This window comes from Chrysoperla carnea, chromosome 2 (genome assembly GCF_905475395.1).
Source record: "Chrysoperla carnea chromosome 2, inChrCarn1.1, whole genome shotgun sequence".
Lineage (NCBI taxonomy): Eukaryota > Metazoa > Arthropoda > Insecta > Neuroptera > Chrysopidae > Chrysoperla > Chrysoperla carnea.
This window is the reverse complement of record NC_058338.1, coordinates 44,068,982-44,088,409: the sequence shown is the minus strand read 5'-3', so window position 1 is coordinate 44,088,409 and position 19,428 is coordinate 44,068,982. Positions and strand designations below refer to the sequence as shown.

At 27.6% G+C, this 19,428-nt stretch overlaps 1 protein-coding gene across 2 annotated transcripts in view; it reads left to right on the top strand.

The window, feature by feature from the left end:
* Positions 1–19,428, top strand: part of LOC123292016 (paired box protein Pax-1-like) — a 68,638-nt gene that overhangs the window by 30,164 nt on the left and 19,046 nt on the right. Inside the window, exon 1 of one of the 2 annotated variants that reach the window (XM_044872516.1) lies at positions 5,081–5,185. The exons of the other annotated variant lie outside the window; for it this stretch is intronic. Within the exon in view, the coding sequence (XP_044728451.1) occupies positions 5,152–5,185 (34 nt within the window). The 5' untranslated portion in view covers positions 5,081–5,151. Of the gene's footprint in view, positions 1–5,080; positions 5,186–19,428 lie in introns of those variants that run through there. 2 annotated transcript variants of the gene reach the window in all.

Genomic DNA, 19,428 nt, shown 5'->3' with positions numbered 1-19,428 from the left:
TACACTTTTTAAAGTGATAAATTAACTTTACATATGTTTTTTTCTTAACCAAAAAAAGAATTTTTTTTGAATAAGAGAAAAAAATTCAAAAAATATTGAAATATAATACCAAAAACATATTATACATATATATATTCAAAATATATTTAGACGGAAAAAATTGACACCAAAATATTTACCAAGTATCTCAAAATTGAATTTGTAGAATATGTTCAGATTCTAGCAAAATATAGAGGTAAAACAAGTGAAAACAAACAATTGACTGAGTTAGTTGTTGAAATATCATGTATAAGCAGTGTTGATTACCGGGTAAACAGTGATGTTTACGAAAAAAGGTTTCAAACAAAAGTTTATTTTTTTATAAGGAGTATTTTTTACAATTAAACTTTTGTTATATTCGTAACGGTTTACAAGATGGGTCCTTCGGACCCAAGACGTAATTGACCCAAGTTGGTCATTTACGAACTCGACCTCACTTTTTACGTCCTATGACAGACGACAGACAGACAGAAACCGGAAATGGCCTATTTAGGTCATTTTATGAACACCTATACTCAAATTTTGTTCATAATATCAATATGAAGCGTTACAAACTTGGGACTAAACTTAGTATACCTTAGTATATTTCATATACATGGTATACAAATTGGCGGGGAGTCAATGGGTTATTGAGACATTATATCAGAAACTTCTGAGATTTTTTTAGGCTGGTGACGTGGCGCCTGTTTTATACTTAATAGGATACAAATAATGATGAAAGGGTTAAATTAATATAATAAAATGTGGAAGCTTAGTGTAAATACGAAGAATGCATGCAGGGCACCCAATTAAGGCATGAACGTATAGAGAAAGAAAGCGTATGATAAAAAATGTTAGGAAGTTTTTGAATTGCATCGGGGAGAATTTATTCAATGTTGGTTTGGAAAAAAATTTTGATTGAAAATGTGGAAAGAATGTCAAATATTTAAACCAGAGCAGATTGATGTGGATGAAATATACCTACATCTACTTAAAACGACTCATAAGAAAGAAAAAAAAAGATCTATCTCACTTCACTGTTTCATCTTACGAGCAAAGACTCAGATATTAGAATATAATTAAGAATAGTGAGGGATGTGAATACAAGCTTTCGATTAGAGGATATTCCATTCGAATATGTGTGTTCATCGTTAGTCCAATCAGAATGAAATTTGGAAAAAAGCATTTAAATCCAATGCATTTTACAAGATTTATTTAATTTTACTTGCCCCGGTGTCTTTAATCTTGCAAGTGAAATATGATGAAATAGTTATTAAATTTTGCTTGTCTTTTTTACAAAGAAATTTACAAATTTTGACGAAGACTCTTCTTTTTGATCTTTACTCGTCAATTTTACACAATGATTTTCGTGACATCCGAGTCGACAATAATTTTACAGAACGTCAATAATTCACTCGAAGTAGTCGATATTTGCAACGAAGATGCGTTTGCTCAATATATATCTTTGTGTAGAGATTTATGCGCACGAAGTTTTAGAAAAGTTTTTTCTTAACGTCGCAGAATTTACTCATTGAAAATTAATTTTTATTGACTTTATATGATGAACTAAAGCTAAACCCCCACTTTTCATGATTGCTGTGTACTTTTCACGATTTGTACTTTTCTTTTATATATAAACTTTCTTTAATTTTAAGGATACAAAGATACAAGAGTTGATACAAGGCAATATAAAAAGTCTAAATAATATGAAAAAGTCTGAATAATAAGAATGAAGTGAAATGATTAATTTAGTTGTTAAAGGACATGCTTGTCATTTTATAACTGTTTTAATATAAATAATAATTTATTCATACACGTGCCCAATGACGGATAAATATATATTAAATTAATAATTTGTACCATGTTCCATAGATTTCAAAATTGAGTGGATAATGGGTACACTTGAACATACAATATAATACAAACGTATGCAATTCAGTTGCTCTTAAATCAATATAGGTATTATGCATTTAAAGCGATTATTAACTGTTTATTTTATGTATTCAAGTAACATAATCTTATTATTATAACATATTTCATGAAATCAACTTGCATATACACTCGCCATCAACAAAATCGTCACTTTAAAAAAGCCAAATATTTACGAAAATACAAATACGAAAAATGACCTTTTCGTGATCATGACAACACTCGAATGCTTGGTGTTTGTAGTTTTTGAATAAGAATGCGCGAATAGGAAATAAGAAAGTGAATTCGGAGTGAGAAAATTATTTTGCAAGAAAATGTATTCGAAACCTTATGCATTTCGCATGTTTAGTCCCAAGTTTGTTTAACCATGTATATATGAAATATATTAAAATGGATAACGCTTGAAAATATTGTTGCTTCAAGGAAAATTTTGGTATAAGTGTTCATAAAATCACCTAATTTGTCCATTTCCAGTTGTTCGTCCGTCTGTTCGTCCGTCCGTCAACACGATAACTTAAAAATGAAAGAAGATATCAAGCTGATAGCATTATAGCGTCCTCAGGACGTAAAATTTGAGGTTGAGTTCATAAATGAGCAACATAGTTTAATTAGATCTTGGGTTCGTAGGACTCTTGTAATTCGTTAAAAATAGAATAAAAGTAAAGGTAAAAAAAGTTCCTTATAAAAAAATAAACAACTTATGGAGAGAAAACTTATGGGATCTATTCTAATAAAAAATTGTAAGATACCCCAGGAGTTGACTTGATTTTATTTTTTTGTTAATTTTATGTATGTTTCTGGATTTCTCTCTTCTAGCTGCGTATTTAGCTCGAAATAAATGATCATGTATAACTCTGATTTCTGTAGTTTTTTTTTTATTGAAAAGGTTATACTTCTAAGTTGTTTGTTTCAAAGGGTACTTTTCACTCCGTCCCATGATTGTTTTATCAAAACCGATTCATTAGTTTTTAAGATACGGACTTATATGTGTATCTGACTTTATTTAAAGTAGAAAACAAAATAGAGCCGAATAAAATGCATAAAAAATTAAAAAATAATTTTAAATAAAATACCGTCTCCAATCAATAATTTCCTTGTGAGAAATTACGCTTTGAAGTCGACGCTAAACATATCCTTGACAACAAAATCAATTTGTTGCTGCGACTTCAATGACTTAGTACTCAAAAGAAAATTGTTGATTGGAATAGGTATTTTAATTAAATTTTTTTTTACATTTTGTGCAATTTTCGTCGGTTCTATTTTGTACAAAAAACTTTTTTTCTTGTATTTATAATGACTTATAAAATTGGCCACAATAAATTCAAATTATTAGACCATCGAAAGAATTATTCTCTCAGTTGAATCAGAAAGTATTATGATTAGAAAAAGACAATTTTTATATTAAGCCTTACCAAGAATTAAGTTTAATAAAATGTAAATCTTATTTTTTTTTTTTTTCGTTTTTAAAATTAATGGTTTGTTAGATAGTTTAATGAATTCATAATAGAAAGCTCCTATTTATTTGTCATATGTAGTTCAAAAAAATAAATTACGAAAACTAAATTAAAATATTTGGTTTGAGTAAGTCATTACAAAATATTTTCAATGTTTTATTTTCAAAGTTTTAAAATATGTTACTGTACTTTATAATATACTTAACTTTAGTTGTGTTCTGTATAAGTTACGTTCATTAGGGATGTTAACTTTGATGTTTAAATGCCGCAAGTAATATTTCATTCTTGCGAACGACAATACGTTATACGACACAATATCGCCTTGTCCTTTTGTATAACTGATACTTTGGTCAAAGGCCTCATATAATAATAAATATTATTTTTTTACAACATTTAAATTATGAAGTTTGAAACAAAAACAGAATGTTTATTTTTTGTGTTGTTTCTTATTAAAATGCATGTACATAATTATAAATAAATTTTAATAGTTTTGATTGTGGGAATTTGACTAATTATGTGCATTAAAACCATAAGACTTAAGGCTGTTGTGTACAAATTTTTGATTGGCGTGAAACATTATAATTTTTTAAAAAACCCTCTGAATTATTCATGTAAAAAAAAATTATAAAAAATTATAAAGAAAAGCGGTTTTCTAGATAAGAATGGTTAAAGTTACAATTGAATTTCAAACACTGAAATTATACCCTTTTTTATATTGATTTGAAGTTTGGATATGTTATAGGTATTAATATTGAATCTGCCCTGGTTATTAATATACAACCTGCCACTTTTATTTTCCAATTTTTATTTTTCACATCCAGGTACATTGGAATAAAAAAAATTTTGCAAATTTTTTTCACCAATTTAATGGGAGCGTATTTTGATCTGCCCTGGGACTATAGAAATTTTACTTATTCTACTATAGATAGATGGATATAGACCCAGTACTCAGGGCAGGTAGAATATGAATTGCTGTAACATATCCAAATTTCAAATCGATAGACTAAAGGGTATAATTGCAGTGTTTGATTCAATCAATTCAATTGTAACTTTAACCATTCTTATCGGAAAACCCGCTTTTTTTATAATTTTGTTGTCCAGTAATGAATATAAGAGGAATTTTTAAAAAATTGTAAAGTTTCACGCTTAAAAATAATGTTTAAAATTTTCGCATAACAGCCTTTATATGTTTAATTACGAGTAAAAAATAATTGTTATAATATAGGATCCGCCATTTAAGATACCAAAAAGTTTACATCAATTAATCAGTGGTGCTTTATCGTTTGTTGTTCATTAATTTGGTTTTTTTTCTAAACGAAAACAGATTATAGATAGCTTTCGAAACAATCCACATTGTATTCCGTAACCCCTGACCACAACTAAACACTTATTATGGGATTGAATTACCCCCTTGCCGTATTTTCAAATTATACATTTATTACTCTTGTCAAGATGATTTCATGCTTCTCTTCCACTTACTCTTTAATATAAACTTCTAAAATTTATGTGCTTCTTACTGCAAAATATATACATTGAAGACAGTTAGTAAAATACTCATCTTTCAATATATGCCTTTTTTTACTAAACAAATAATAAAAATAAACAAAACAGATAATATTATTTTCTAAAAATTACTTCAAGAATTACTCTTTAATTCTTTTCCAGGTCTTTGAGTTTCATCGTCATAAGAAATTTTATTGTGAGGAAGTTACATTTCGAGAAAAAGAATAACAATATTCTTGCAACTGCAATGGTTGAATATCTAAGAAAGGATTCAACACAAGGTAATTTCAGAACGATTTTTTTTTTCAATTTATCTATTAAAGTATGTTTTTATAATTGAATATGTTTTCCAAATAAGTACATTGGTATTTCGTAACTGTCATTATGTATATTAACTAGAACACACAATGATCTATTGGACCTACAAAGTTACTAATTTAGCTTAAAAGTATCGCAGTAGATTCAGCCATACCTAAACTGACGTTGAATCAAAATGAGCCCACCTATACAGTAATTTCTTCTACATAAGTTCAATTTCGATGATGCAGGTAGGTTTTTTAACAGTTTATCTAGTAAATAATAATTTTGATTGCACCTTCGCCAAAAATTCAAAAATGAATATTTTGTTAATTCTTTCATTAAAATTCAAGACAAACTTATGACTAAAGAAATCCCATTGGTTTTTTTATTTCAAATGAATCAATCATAAGTTATCCTAACTACTGGTGGAAATTTTTTTTTTTTGGATTGACTCGGTTTTCATCACTACCGACTCAAAAACGAAAAATATATCGAGCGAAAATTGAAACTTATAGTGTGCTCAGAACGATGAAATGAGGTTGATTTTGTAAACGAGCATCATGGGTCAAGCAGGTCTTTTGTCCATAGGAGCCATCTTGTAAACCGATAAAGATAGAACAAAAATTAAATATACAAAAAGTTCGTTATAAAAAAAAAAAGATTTGTTTAGGTAACTTCAAAAAAATAGTCTATTGACTTAAATTTCATACCAGACCCAAACGACAATATTAAGAGAGTTAAAAGGGTTAATTTTAAGGCGATAATATTTATTTGTTTCAAAGCATTTCTCTAAAAAATACTTTTTAGATTTTAACCTCCAGAATTTGGTGATTTTAAAAATTATCTAATAATTATAACAAGCAATGATATATTTTACTCTATCTATGCAGAGTATTTCACCAATTATCTCAGTCAATTATTTATTTTCACTCGTTTAAACTTTAATTGTTAATAGAAATCAATTGATATTTCAATCAATATATAATAACTTTTATAAGTTTAATAAATTCAGTAGGTATGTACAAATTAAAATATAAAAACCGTACGTTTTCATCTACAGTAGTTAGTTAGTGAGTGAAAATATATATACTTCTTTTACTTGAGTGAACACTGTGTGAATGTGTTGTAAAATAGGCATGTCACATGGCTCTCAAAATGAAATATTACATATTTTATAAATATGTAATATTTAAATCGTTATAAATGCCATAACATTTGCTTACAACTAACAAATTATTCTTCTGCCAAATCACATTTATTCATGTAATTTGTTTTCTATTTTTTTTTTACGAAAATTTATATATTTATCGTTTTGTCTCGTCTGTCTCTAATTATTATTTTTTTACAAAAAAAAATAATATATATTTTTTACAATTTCCTCATCAAGAAAAATCAGCTATTGTTTTTGTACCATTTATTAGAATTTTGCAAAATTTAAAAAAATGAATCATTAACGATTAGTGGATATACCTATAATTTTAAATTTTATTTTTCTAGCCTGTTTTTTCCTAGGTATGCAATATCTTATTTATTCCTTTATCAAATTCCATGATTTAATCCTCATTTTTAAGCTTACTGTGCTGGTTAATAACGAAAATAGACTCACAGTCTAAAAATGTACTACTAAGGATAAAGCAGGGTAGATAATTAATTTTAAGATTTAATTTAGTTCATTATGTAATTTGTATATCATATCTGTAATAAAATTTCCAATAAATAAAAAGAAGAAAGTAAATTACTATTGGCTTTTTGTCTATGTGTATCATAGACAAAATGTTTATCACTTACCTATATATTATTTCTATAGCCTATTATTAGCCAGAGTCCTACGGAATTCCTGTTTCCTGTGATTGGTATATTAGACTCTAATGACTTTTCGAAACTTTCAATTAATTATTTTTAAGATGGAATTTGCTAAGCATACACGCTCCAGCGTGCCGACGTTTTTATATTTATTTTTAAAATTTATTTTAATAATATACTTAACTTTGCTTATTTTAATTATAACATCGTTTTTTTTTATTTACTTTTTGGTGTCTTGTGACCTATTGAATATAGAGGAAGTGTTTTGTTATTCTTAAAAATTTACACTTGACTCTATAAATAATAATAACTGTAAAATTGATTCTGTGTAGAGTTAAGGATGTAACACTCACTTAGAATTTCTACAAGATCAGCAGATGGCATATTACGATCCTCAACTATACAGTTGCATTTCCTAGCGAATGTAATACATTATAGAGAGAAAAAAGTTTTAGGCAAAAGTTTCCTCAATTTAAGGGAGAAGTATATTATTTTTTCCATTACTGAAAGTGAATTGTAGATCTGCTTCGATTTATAAAAAAAGGTCAATATTTTTAAAAGCAGATTCTTTCTTTTGACGTATATTTTTTTCTTGTCTGCTTGTTACTAATTTCCGATAAAATTAGAAAAAACTTATTTATGTATATTGATAGAATATTTACGGAACTTTGATTAAACAGTGTGATTATTTGGTAACAATTATTTGTAAAATTAATTTTTCATGGTTAAAATGAGTGTTATGAAAAGCGTAATATTTACTTCACACTTTGATAATTGATACTGGTATATAGAAAAAATAAAGCAAAATTTTATTATATGCATTTTATGACAATAAATTTATCCATTTTCAATAGTATTTATAATATGTAATACTTTTATTAAATATATAATATTATACATAAATATGAAACAGAATATATATTAATCATCCATGGTAGTATAAATTATTCCATAAAACTACCTATTAAGTCAAGGTTTACGGAAATCAATTTATTTTATAAATATCATACATATGAAAAATAAAATAAGAATGTTATTTAAGCCACGCGGGAAATTTCCTTAAAATAAATAAAAGTAAAAGTTATGTGTAAACATATAACGGTTTTTAAAGCCATATTTCATAATAAAATGTAATATTATCTTAGTTTTGCAAATTTTTCAATGTAACAAATAAATTTTTATCAACAAAAATAGTTAACGTATACTGAGAAGTATAAAAATTCAGAAAATCGAATGAAAATTTTTATTTTTGAACTATTTTAACTTTGACTCATATTTTTTGGCCTCTTTATTTGAAGTTCGAAAGGCATACGGTACTGTAAAGAAATTATTAGTTGTCCACCTTCAGTATCGGTAATCATATACCTTTGAACCATAATAACAGACAGTCTAAGTGTGGTTCAATATGATTAATCCCAGCCATAATGATGATTTATTGCTGGAGCTCAGATGGGTTTGTTCGGTCTCGACAAAATTTGTCTCTTCATTTGCTAATTTATCTGGAGTTTGTTGTATATCGTCTTGTCTTGTTCTTCATAACATCGTCTAATATCAGTAAATATGAAGTGAAAGAAGACAGTCGCGTGAACAAACTCCACGTTTTTTGTAATAGCTCCAGCAAATACCCCGGTGCTTAATTTAACATCTTTTTAATTAAATTTATTTTAAGCTATCTTTTCTCCCCTTCCAGAAAACATTTTTCCTCCCCTGTGCTTAAATAGTATAAACACTACGGTAGCAAGTAAAGAATGTCTCAGATCTCATGTTTGTGTCAGCCTTGGCTTCGCCCTGGGCGATAATGAACATAGATCTGAGACATTCTTTGCTTTTGTCCCCTAGATGTTTGATATACTAAATTTTTCAACAAAATAACGTCAATAATGTTTTAATAAAGCTAAATTTTCAACAATTTCGTTTTATTAGATTTTTGAATAATACTGAATACATCATACAAATATAATCGATTTCTCATTCTTCCTATGTCATCATAAATTAGGAACCTTTCAGTGTATTTGTGTTATAATATAAGTAATCTTGACAAATTTTATTTTATATACTGAAATTTAAGTAATTTTTATAATGTTTTATCAAATATCAAATGATTTATAGTTTATATATCACACATTTAGGTGAAAAATAAAAATTTATCATTGAAAATTGTATCTTTACAAGAAATATTAAAAAAATATTTCATGTAATTGTAGAACTTGAATTAATATTCATATATTAAGCTTTATTTAGTACCTAATTGAACACACACTTATTTGATCTATGTATGAACGTAAGCAAATCAATCATAGACACAACACAAGCCCATGCTGAAATTTTTCGGGTGAAATGACCCACCTATATCTAAAAGTAAGTTTAAGTACTATTTGATGGATACTAACCCTGCTAAAGCATTTGAAGCGAATTACATAAATGCCGTACAGAAATAAATTCGATAACATCGGTATCGAAAGTTTTTTTCAATTTTTTCTCTCGTCAATTTCCGAAGTTTTATGTGATTTTTTTCTGTACGACATTAATGTAACTCGTTTTGAATACTTATGCAAAGTTAGAATTCAGCAACACTGTACATATTTGATGGTGCAGAGGTGCGATATCAAGGATTGTGACATTCATATTCTTAACTGTATCGCCCAAAATTGACGCTGGTGGGCTATTATTGGCATTGGACCCGGAAATAAACAATAACAACAATATTTCAACATAAACAATAACTAAAAGTGTGATTTTCGAAAAAAAAAAAGGCAGTTAAATATTTTATTGTGAAAAAATTAAATTATACATTTCTTTAAAGTGATGTAACTCATCTAGACCAGAGTAGATAATTTTTGAAACAAAAAAAAATTACAGTAGGATGAAACCCATTAGAAAAGGAGGGGAATATGATCAAAATGAAAGGAAAAATAAATTACGGTCGATCCGAGTTCGGGAAGTGGGAGGGGGTGAGTTTTTAAGGGTAAAAAATGGTTTATCTTGATTTCCGGCAAAACTACAAGTCCTATGGAAAAAAGTTAAATGGCAAAGTTGTAGGCAATAAAAAGATCTACAACTTTTGTATTTGCAATTTTTTCACATAACCTCAAAATTTAGATGAAAAATTCAAAAAACCAAGTTTTTGGTTTTTCATTTATATCTTTTTCAAAAAATTTTTTTTTCCTACGAAATTGGGTGAAAACTTACCTTATTATGTCCCAAATACACTATAATTTATTTGATTAAAAATATTATTTTTTTCGCTTCATTTTAACATAATATCAAAAAAGCACCCTAATTTTCAATCGAAAATTCTGACGTCAAAATATCAGCTTTTTTCAAAAAGTTTGGGGGCTTTTTGTTCGTTGAAATATCTACTTTAGGATGGTGTAAAAAAAATATACATTACTATAGGAAATATTCTTAGAAAATGCAAAAAATTGAAAAACCTCAAATTCGAAAATTTTTTTTTAATTACTATGTACAATTTCATCAAAAAAATGTGATTGCTGCAATTTTTTTAGTTAAAAAGTTTATTTATTTTACTCGAATTATATTCATGTCATAGAAAATCTCATACAAAAAAAATATACATGTAAATCGTACTATTGAATTTAGAAACTTAATTCTGATTACGTTATTCATTAAATTTTTTTTAAAAAACGTTAATCTTGTTATTTATAAATACCTTATCTGAAATTCTAATCAGTTATTCATTAGTTTTTGTCTCTTTGGAGGCATTTCTTCATCGTCAGATTCGACAAATCTTTCCAACTCTAGTTGATCGTCGAAATCTTCAAGACCATCATCTTCGTCTCCAATGTTATTTCCAGTCTGCATTGGTTCTTCATCCATAATTTCATCTGAATCATTTACTTCCTCGTAGATTCTTTCTTCCATATTGGAGCAATTTTCAGAACCATGACAATTAGTGCATACATTTGTGCATTTTAAACCATGTTTTCGGCAGCCACATTTTAAACTGTTACATCCAGTTTCACAGCTGCAGCAAATAGTTTTGAGCCATACTTCCGGAATTAAATCCTTTTCTGTAAATTTGGGCATAATGCCACGCTGATGTTGCTTCCAGCCCCAATCTGTTGCTGTCAATTCGTTACCCAACCAAGTTTGAAGCTGATAATATGCTCTGTAACAATGTTGTTCTGCTGCTCCTTCTGTGGGTGGGAGGTTTGCCAAAATGAAGGATGATTTAATTTTTGCCAATTGATATTTTTGAAACCTTAATTGATTCAGTGTTATTTTTTCTTTTTTACATTTATAAATAGATTTGATTAATTGTAATCCATTTTTTTTTATATTTTCTTTACTTTCATCTTTTTTGTAAAAAACATTGGCCAAATTTGACAAATTTTTCGCGTCTAATATAGAATTAACGATACTTTTCTTTCCTTTTCCGGCAAATCCAGATGTTGTATCGCAACCAGAAAAACAATGCAGAAATGCAACAACATTTTTGAAGGATTCATGTTTGAAACTATTAGACGTGAAAAATAGATCCTTTCCATTTCAAAGGAATTTGAGGTTTCTTCAATTTTTTGCATTTTTTAAGAATATTTCCTATAGTAATGTATATTTTTTTTTACACCATCAGAAAGTAGATATTTCAACGAACAAAAAGCCCCCAAACTTTTTGAAAAAAGCTGATATTTTGACGTCAGAATTTTCGATTGAAAATTTGGGTGCTTTTTTGATATTATGTTAAAATGAAGCGAAAAAAATAATATTTTTAATCAAATAAATTATAGTGTATTTGGGACATAATAAGGTAAGTTTTCACCCAATTTCGTAGGAAAAAAAAATTTTTTGAAAAAGATATAAATGAAAAACCAAAAACTTGGTTTTTTGAATTTTTCATCTAAATTTTGAGGTTATGTGAAAAAATTTGCAAATACAAAAGTTGTAGATCTTTTTATTGCCTACAACTTTGCCATTTAACTTTTTTCCATAGGACTTGTAGTTTTGCCGGAAATCAAGATAAACCATTTTTTACCCTTAAAAACTCACCCCCTCCCACTTCCCGAACTCGGATCGACCGTAATTTATTTTTCCTTTCATTTTGATCATATTCCCCTCCTTTTCTAATGGGTTTCATCCTACTGTAATTTTTTTTCATTTTTTAACATTTTTGAAGGCTTCGGCACTGGTCTAATCTTACATTTGTTCGATATTACTTTCAACGGTAAAATTTGTTTTTTTTTTCTAAAAAATTGCACTTATTGTTTATGCTAATTTAACATACACACTCGCAGCGTGTGTTATGGTAGAACAAAAGTTTACTATCGTTAAAAAAATTTACAAGCACATTTTATTAACGATCAGATTTAATTTATATTTAAATCATTGTTATAAGAATGTTTTATAATAATATTTTTGTACCAAAATTGTTTAATTTTTCACAATAGGTAATATGGTTACATATTATAATATCGGTGTTATTTGATTGAATATTATATTAAGCCACGAATATTTTTAATGAATTTAAATTAATAAAAAATATATTCATATAAATTTTTGACAAAATATATACATGTATAAGTAATTATAAATTAGGGAAATTTTTATGGGAAAGTATTTTTGAAAGTAAATTTTTTCTTGATATTTTTTTAAAATTTGATTAAATACATTATTTGCCAGAAGTTCTTAACCACTATTTAATGAAATGATTCTTTTAAGGTAAACCTAGGTCTAGGACCTAGGTTAGTTAATGATTTTCTCCCTTACTCATTTTCGTAACTGTTAGGAGATAGAGAATCACTTTAAATTAAAAAGTTTTCAAAATTACAAGTCTCCGGAGAAAAGTTTTTTGCTATAAAATTCGTTTCAATGCATGTAGATATGTTTTTAGAAAAAAATTCTAATTTATTTTTGGATTTCAACTTCCCATTCTTTCCGGCCGCTATGTTCTTGTTTTTTAAACTTATCTAATTGATACAAAATACGAGATCTTATATTCCAACTGTCGGTACAGGGTATTTCAACACTAAACTCAGTCAACTGTTTCATTTTCACTTATTTTATTTAAAAATAGAAATTAGTTTTGCAATAGTTTTTTTATATTAGTAAATTTATGTTAGTGTTATTTATCGCAATTTATAAACATTTCATGGATCAAAAACTAGTCGAAAAACAAAAATCTCTAAAATGGTAATATATCAGAGACTATTTTGAAAGCATATTCTAGTAGGAAATTGAGTAAAAGCTTAAAGATTTTGATTAATTTACAATTTTTCAGCTTTCGGCATAACCACCACACTTGACGTGCCTATTACCACTCTCAATTGAATGATTTTCCGTAATGATTCAAAATGATTAAAATTGATTTATAATAACGGTGGGGCTATGAATCATAAGAACTGAGTTTACATTTTTACCCTGACATTTACAATTATTTCAAATTGATTTGTTAAGTATGTACTTGAAACGAATTTGATGAAATTTGAGGCATTTTGATAAAATTTAAAACATGAATAAAAAATATATCAAGATTGAAATTTTTATTATGTAAACAACAAATTCAGTTTATTATACTTACAATAATTTAAAATGTTGTTTTTTTTCGTTACAAATTAGTACAAACAAACATTAATCTTAATTCTAGCGCGAAGCTAATATTTATATTTTTCAAAGAAATTAAAATAAATCGAATAAGTCTAATTTTATCCTAATACATAAAAGGTTCAGTTAAAATTAAAAATTTATACATTTATTTAAAACCAATTTTTGGTTCATTGCGCTGCAACTTCTATTATGCAACTAAACATTATGGATATTAACAGGCAAATTAAAAGGATTTTTCGAAAAAAATAAACATTTTTAAGGTTATTTATCAATAAACAAACTCAAAAATGAGACTAAATTCATACTTGTAGATATTTCTTCAGCCTGCAGAGTAGAAATGACCTTTTTTCAAAATTTAGTTAAGAATTTTTTTACAATTATAATTTTTGAACAAAATTAAGTTTGGTACCCTTGCAAATTTAAATCTTCAATCATTGCATTGACCATTTAAAGCGTTAATAATAAATTTTTCACTGATCAAAAACTGAAAAAATCCAACATTTTACCTATTTTTTGTCTAAACTTACCACTGTTCATAAATGTTTAAACTATGTTTTAACCGCATCAGTAGCCGAGCGAGTTAAGGAGAACTGGTTGTGAGGTGTGAGTTCGAATTCAGGCAGTGGCAATGTGAACAGAACTAGTTAATAGGGCGTTAAATTGATCACACTGTCGTCGCTTGGACAAGAACGAAGTAACCGAACCCACCCACATCATAAAAATTAATATATATTTGGATGTAGTTTAAGAATTAATTAAAGATTAAAAATAGTGATGTGGGTGGCCTCTATTATAGACGTGGTCTGAAAAACGGCGATTAAAATCCAATATTATTATTATTATTCTTAACTACACTATCAATGACGGTGTAAACTTTTAAGTTTCTGAAAAAAAAATTGTAAAATTATCTACTTTTTTCCAATGCCGAGTTTTAATAGAGACATACAAACTGTAGGATTTCTGCTCCGCCCACAAAAACACAAACGCAAATTTCGTAGCTCTTACGAAAAATGGCAAATATGTCATTACACGGGAATCGGTTATCAGAAAGAGAGAGATCTGCAATTTTGAGTACTCCTTGCAAAATATATACTATTATATCTGTACAAATCCTACAGACCAATTAAAAAAACCAATAGAAACAAAATCTTAATATAATCTTATACTGCAACGCGTGTAGACAAAAATCATATTCATTTAATGTCCGTTTTAACTTGAAACTCTCTTTATTCATTAATGCCGCTCGTTGCCAGATTTAGAGACTGCTAATTAAGATGAACGCTTTCTTTTGAAAACAAACCCTACTCTCTTCAAGGAACATGTTGTGTGACACATATGACAATAGAATTGAATTGTGTTTTCATTTCATACATATACAATTGATTTTAAAGTTTCTTTACACATAAAATATTTAAGGCTTATTATACCATGCATATATGTAATATGCAAGGTATACTTAGTTTAGTCCCAAGTTTGTAACGCTTAAAAATATTGATGCCACGCACAAAATTTTGCTATAGGTGTTCATATAATCACCTAATTAGTCCGTCCGCCTGTGGACACGATAACTCAAAAAGGAAAAAAGTAATCGAGCTGAAATTGTTACACCGTACTCAGGACGTAAAAAGTGAGGTCGAGTTCGTAAATGAGCATCATAGGTCAATTGGGTCTTGGGTCAGTAGGATCCATCTTGTAAACCGTTAGAGATAGAACAAAAGTTTAAATGTAAAAAATTTTCCTTATCAAAAAATAAACATTTTTTGCTTGAAACATTTTTTCGTAAACATCACTGTTTACCCGTGAGGACGCCAATTAGGCGGAAATTTTATGGTATGTACCATACTTGAATATCAGTTATGTATGTGTCACATGTATGTAATTGTTATGTGATAAAGAAATCAACACGGACTATGCATGGTATTTCAACAATTAATTCAGTCAATTGTTTGTTTTCACTTGTTTTTCTTGAATTTTACTTTTTTGTAATTTTATTTCGATGTAATCCTTTGGTTATATATTCACAATTTACTCTTTTAATTTTCGAAATATTTATTGATAATTGGTTTTAACTTATAAAAGTTAAGCAAATTAAAGGGATTAATTTTATCCCGTGCCTATCTTTCTGCAGTTGTTTAAGTAAGTGGAGGAGACAACAGAATCGGTCGAAGCGATGTTCTCTTATAAAATTTGCAATAAATAACACGATTTATTAAAAATATGATTATTTTTCAATTACAAGTGATTGGCATGTTAATGTCAGATAAAAATTATTGAATAATACTAGTTAATTGAATTTTCAATTCTATTTACTCACTTCGTTAGGAAACACATCGAGTAACTAAGTATAGCAATCTTTATAAAACAGAATTCGAGCTTTCTTACCATGTTATAACACAAATCAATACTGAATACACATACTTAAAAAATTTAAATAAAAATTAGCATATACAATTAGTAATGTTAGTAATTCATAAGAAAATTATTTTGTACTTTTCAGTACAAAGCATGTCTCCAAAAAAATATTTTTTATTTTTTGAACTGAAGAACGTATTACCTATATCAAATATGGTGGAAGCGATGGAAAAATAAGACCATATTGTCATCCAATTTACGTATGCTTGTAAAAAATCATCTCAATCGGAAACCAGGAAGTGGCCCAAATCAAACTTGCAAAATTCTCGTACAAAGAAGTGATAAAAGCTTATAAAAATCACTTGTAAACATACATAACACACGAATATGCATATAACAGTCAAACATTATAAAATATTGTCAACGCTCTTACCGGGTGTTTCAGAATAATAAAAATCAAGTAAATCATATTTACTATTATTATTTTGTTTTGTTGTACTTATTATGTACTCTCACAACACGCATTACTTGTTTTCCAGAACATTAAAAAATGAATTGCAGTAATTGTAAAAATAATTGGTGGTAGGTTGTTAAAAATGATGGCCTGCTCAAAAATATTACTCTCTCTTCTTACATTTAATATTTATACAATAATTAATAATCAAGCCCAATTATTAATCATTTTAATAAAAAGTACCAATACAGGATAGGTTATCACAAAAATTAAGTTCTTTTTGAACGCAAAGTACTCGGCCATCAGAAGAAAAAAACGAGGGGATTATGAGTGTTTTCCAAATACAAATTCTCACTTAGAGCATTTATTTTCAGGTGTAAATAATAAATTTGTCATTATGGTGGACGTTAAGAATAAGACACGAAGATGACTCCTGAGTAATTTTTTCGTTCTAATAATAATAATAATAGGGTTTCTCAGACCACGTTTATAAGTTGACAAAGACAACCCACATCATTACTTTTAATCTTTATTTATTTCTTAAACTACATCTGAATATACAGTTAATTTTATGATGTGAGTGGTCGGTTACTACATTAACATTTTTTGTTCACTCAATCGCTGCCTGGATTCGAACTTGCAACATTCCCAGCCAGTAGTCAAAGCAAGCTAAGCGGCCTTAACAAGCTCGGCTACTAGCCCGTTTATTAAAAATGAAAATACGTAATGTGTGTTAATCCATGGAAGTGTACAATCTCGCCCTCATATATCCATACCTTCTCTAACCTGTGCCTGATACACTCTATACATAAACAAAACATAATATCTTATCTTTATAAAATATAATAGAACATATTATTAATTTGAAAATAAAATTGTATATTTTAATTTATAGCAACTATTTTACTTTGTATATCCTGTATAATGTATAATATGTAAATGAAGTTTAGTTAAGTCTGTTTATTTGTTTCAATGTCTGTTATGTTTACATGTGTAATTTGGTTTAATTTTCATGTTATACTACATGTAAAATGCACTCATTTACTCGCTGTTAGTGCTTCTGATGTAGTAAGTATAATATTATTAGGTACTTATTTCGTTTGAATGTCATGTCAAATAAATAGAATACATTTATCATTTCTACATATAGTGATACACTTTTTAAACCATTTTACAAAGTATATTGTCAACACTTTATTTAATTTATTTCATCATATTTTAGTTTGTTTGTAACATCTATAATTTTTTTTCGATTTTATTTTTTTGAGATCCTTTTGAAAAAAAAAATTTTGATATTTTTTAATTTGTACAAATTATTGTTTTAAAAATGGTTTACAAATATTTTGGAGGCAAAACACAAATATTTCCCGACTCTGTAAGTTTTAAGTTGTGTAATCTAGGAGGTTAACTTACTTTCCTCATGCCGTACTGCATCAGCAAATCGTGAATTACATTTTATTATAAAGGGTTTTCGAAAAATATAGAAACATTCAAAAAACTCGAAAACAACTCTTTGTTTTGAAAACACAAAACTATATTCGGGTTTTTTCAGATAGGTCAACCTTGAAATACATCAAAGTACGTTTTTAAAGCATACAGTTTAAAGTAAGTTGTTCGATCTTTTAATTCTGCTTCCAATTAACTTATACTTAACAAATTTATAAATTCGAATCAATTAAATTATAATAATAAGATCGAAAACACATTTTGATGTTCCCAAGGAGGCCTCTCTAAAATAACTCGGGTATACGTGTTTCGATAAGCCTTAGTTAATGCTATATATAATATGTTAGCCTTAGTTAATGCTATATAATAAATTTTGCTATAGATGTTCATAAAATCACCTAATTAGTCCATTTCCGGTTGTCTGTCTGTCTGTCGTCTGTCTGTCTGAAACTATAACAGTGTGCTCAGGACAAAAAAATGAGGTTGAGTTCGTAAATGAGCAACATTGGTCTATTGGGTCTTGGGTCCGTAGTACCTATCTTGTAAACCGTTAGAGATAGAACAAAAGTTTAAATGTAAAAAATGTTTCTTATAAAAAAATAAACAACTTTTGTTTGAAACATTTTTTCGTAAACACCACTGTTTACCCTTGACAGCGCAAATTATGCGCAAATTATATAGTATGTATTATATGGGTATATCAGTTATGTATGTGTGACATGTATGTATGTGTAATATGACAAAGTAATCAACACTGTCTATACATGGTATTTCGACAGTTAACTCAGTCAATTGTTTGTTTTCACTGGTTAAAATAACAAAATGGGAATGTACTTCATCAAGTTTATGTGAAATTATTAATTAACAACGTTGACTAAAACCATGTTAAAATAGTCATTATTCCTTATCATACGCCAGTTTATATCTGTTTATGACTATTTCTTTATTTTCATTAGAATATTAAAACTTGGAACATAGACAGACACACAGACAAACAAACATTAAAAGTTTTTATTGCAATTTTAGTTTTCAATACATTTATATGCATTGACTTTTGATAATATATTATATGGTTCAGTAATAAATTTTTGTAAACACAACAAAAAAAATAACGTATCAATAATTTTTAAAACTGTGTATGAAACTGTATGTTCAATAATAATATTTTCATAAAAATTTTAATACACTCGATGAGAATGATTCAATTTTTTACAGACAATTTTGTTGTTTGTCCGCTGCCCGCCTTTTTTCCATTATCAAAAACTATAGCAAACTTAATATTCGATACTGCAGCTAACGAATTGTAAATATGAAATTTAAATGGAAAGGAAAAAAGTACTAAGTCTTAATTATTTTCTCGATATATGCAAATATAATGATTGTTACTGTCAAGCTAAATATTGATCTAAGAAAAGTTATGTTCACTTGGCCCGGATATTCGTTAAATAAAAGAAAACGCCAATATAGTACTCAGACCTTGTCCATGCACTCAGTTTAAAATTTTGATTTATTGAAATAAAGTTAAGTAAAATGAATTTTAAAGCTAAACGTTATTATAATTAAATCTTATTAATTTAGTTGATTCAAATTTTATATTTTGAAAGAAAA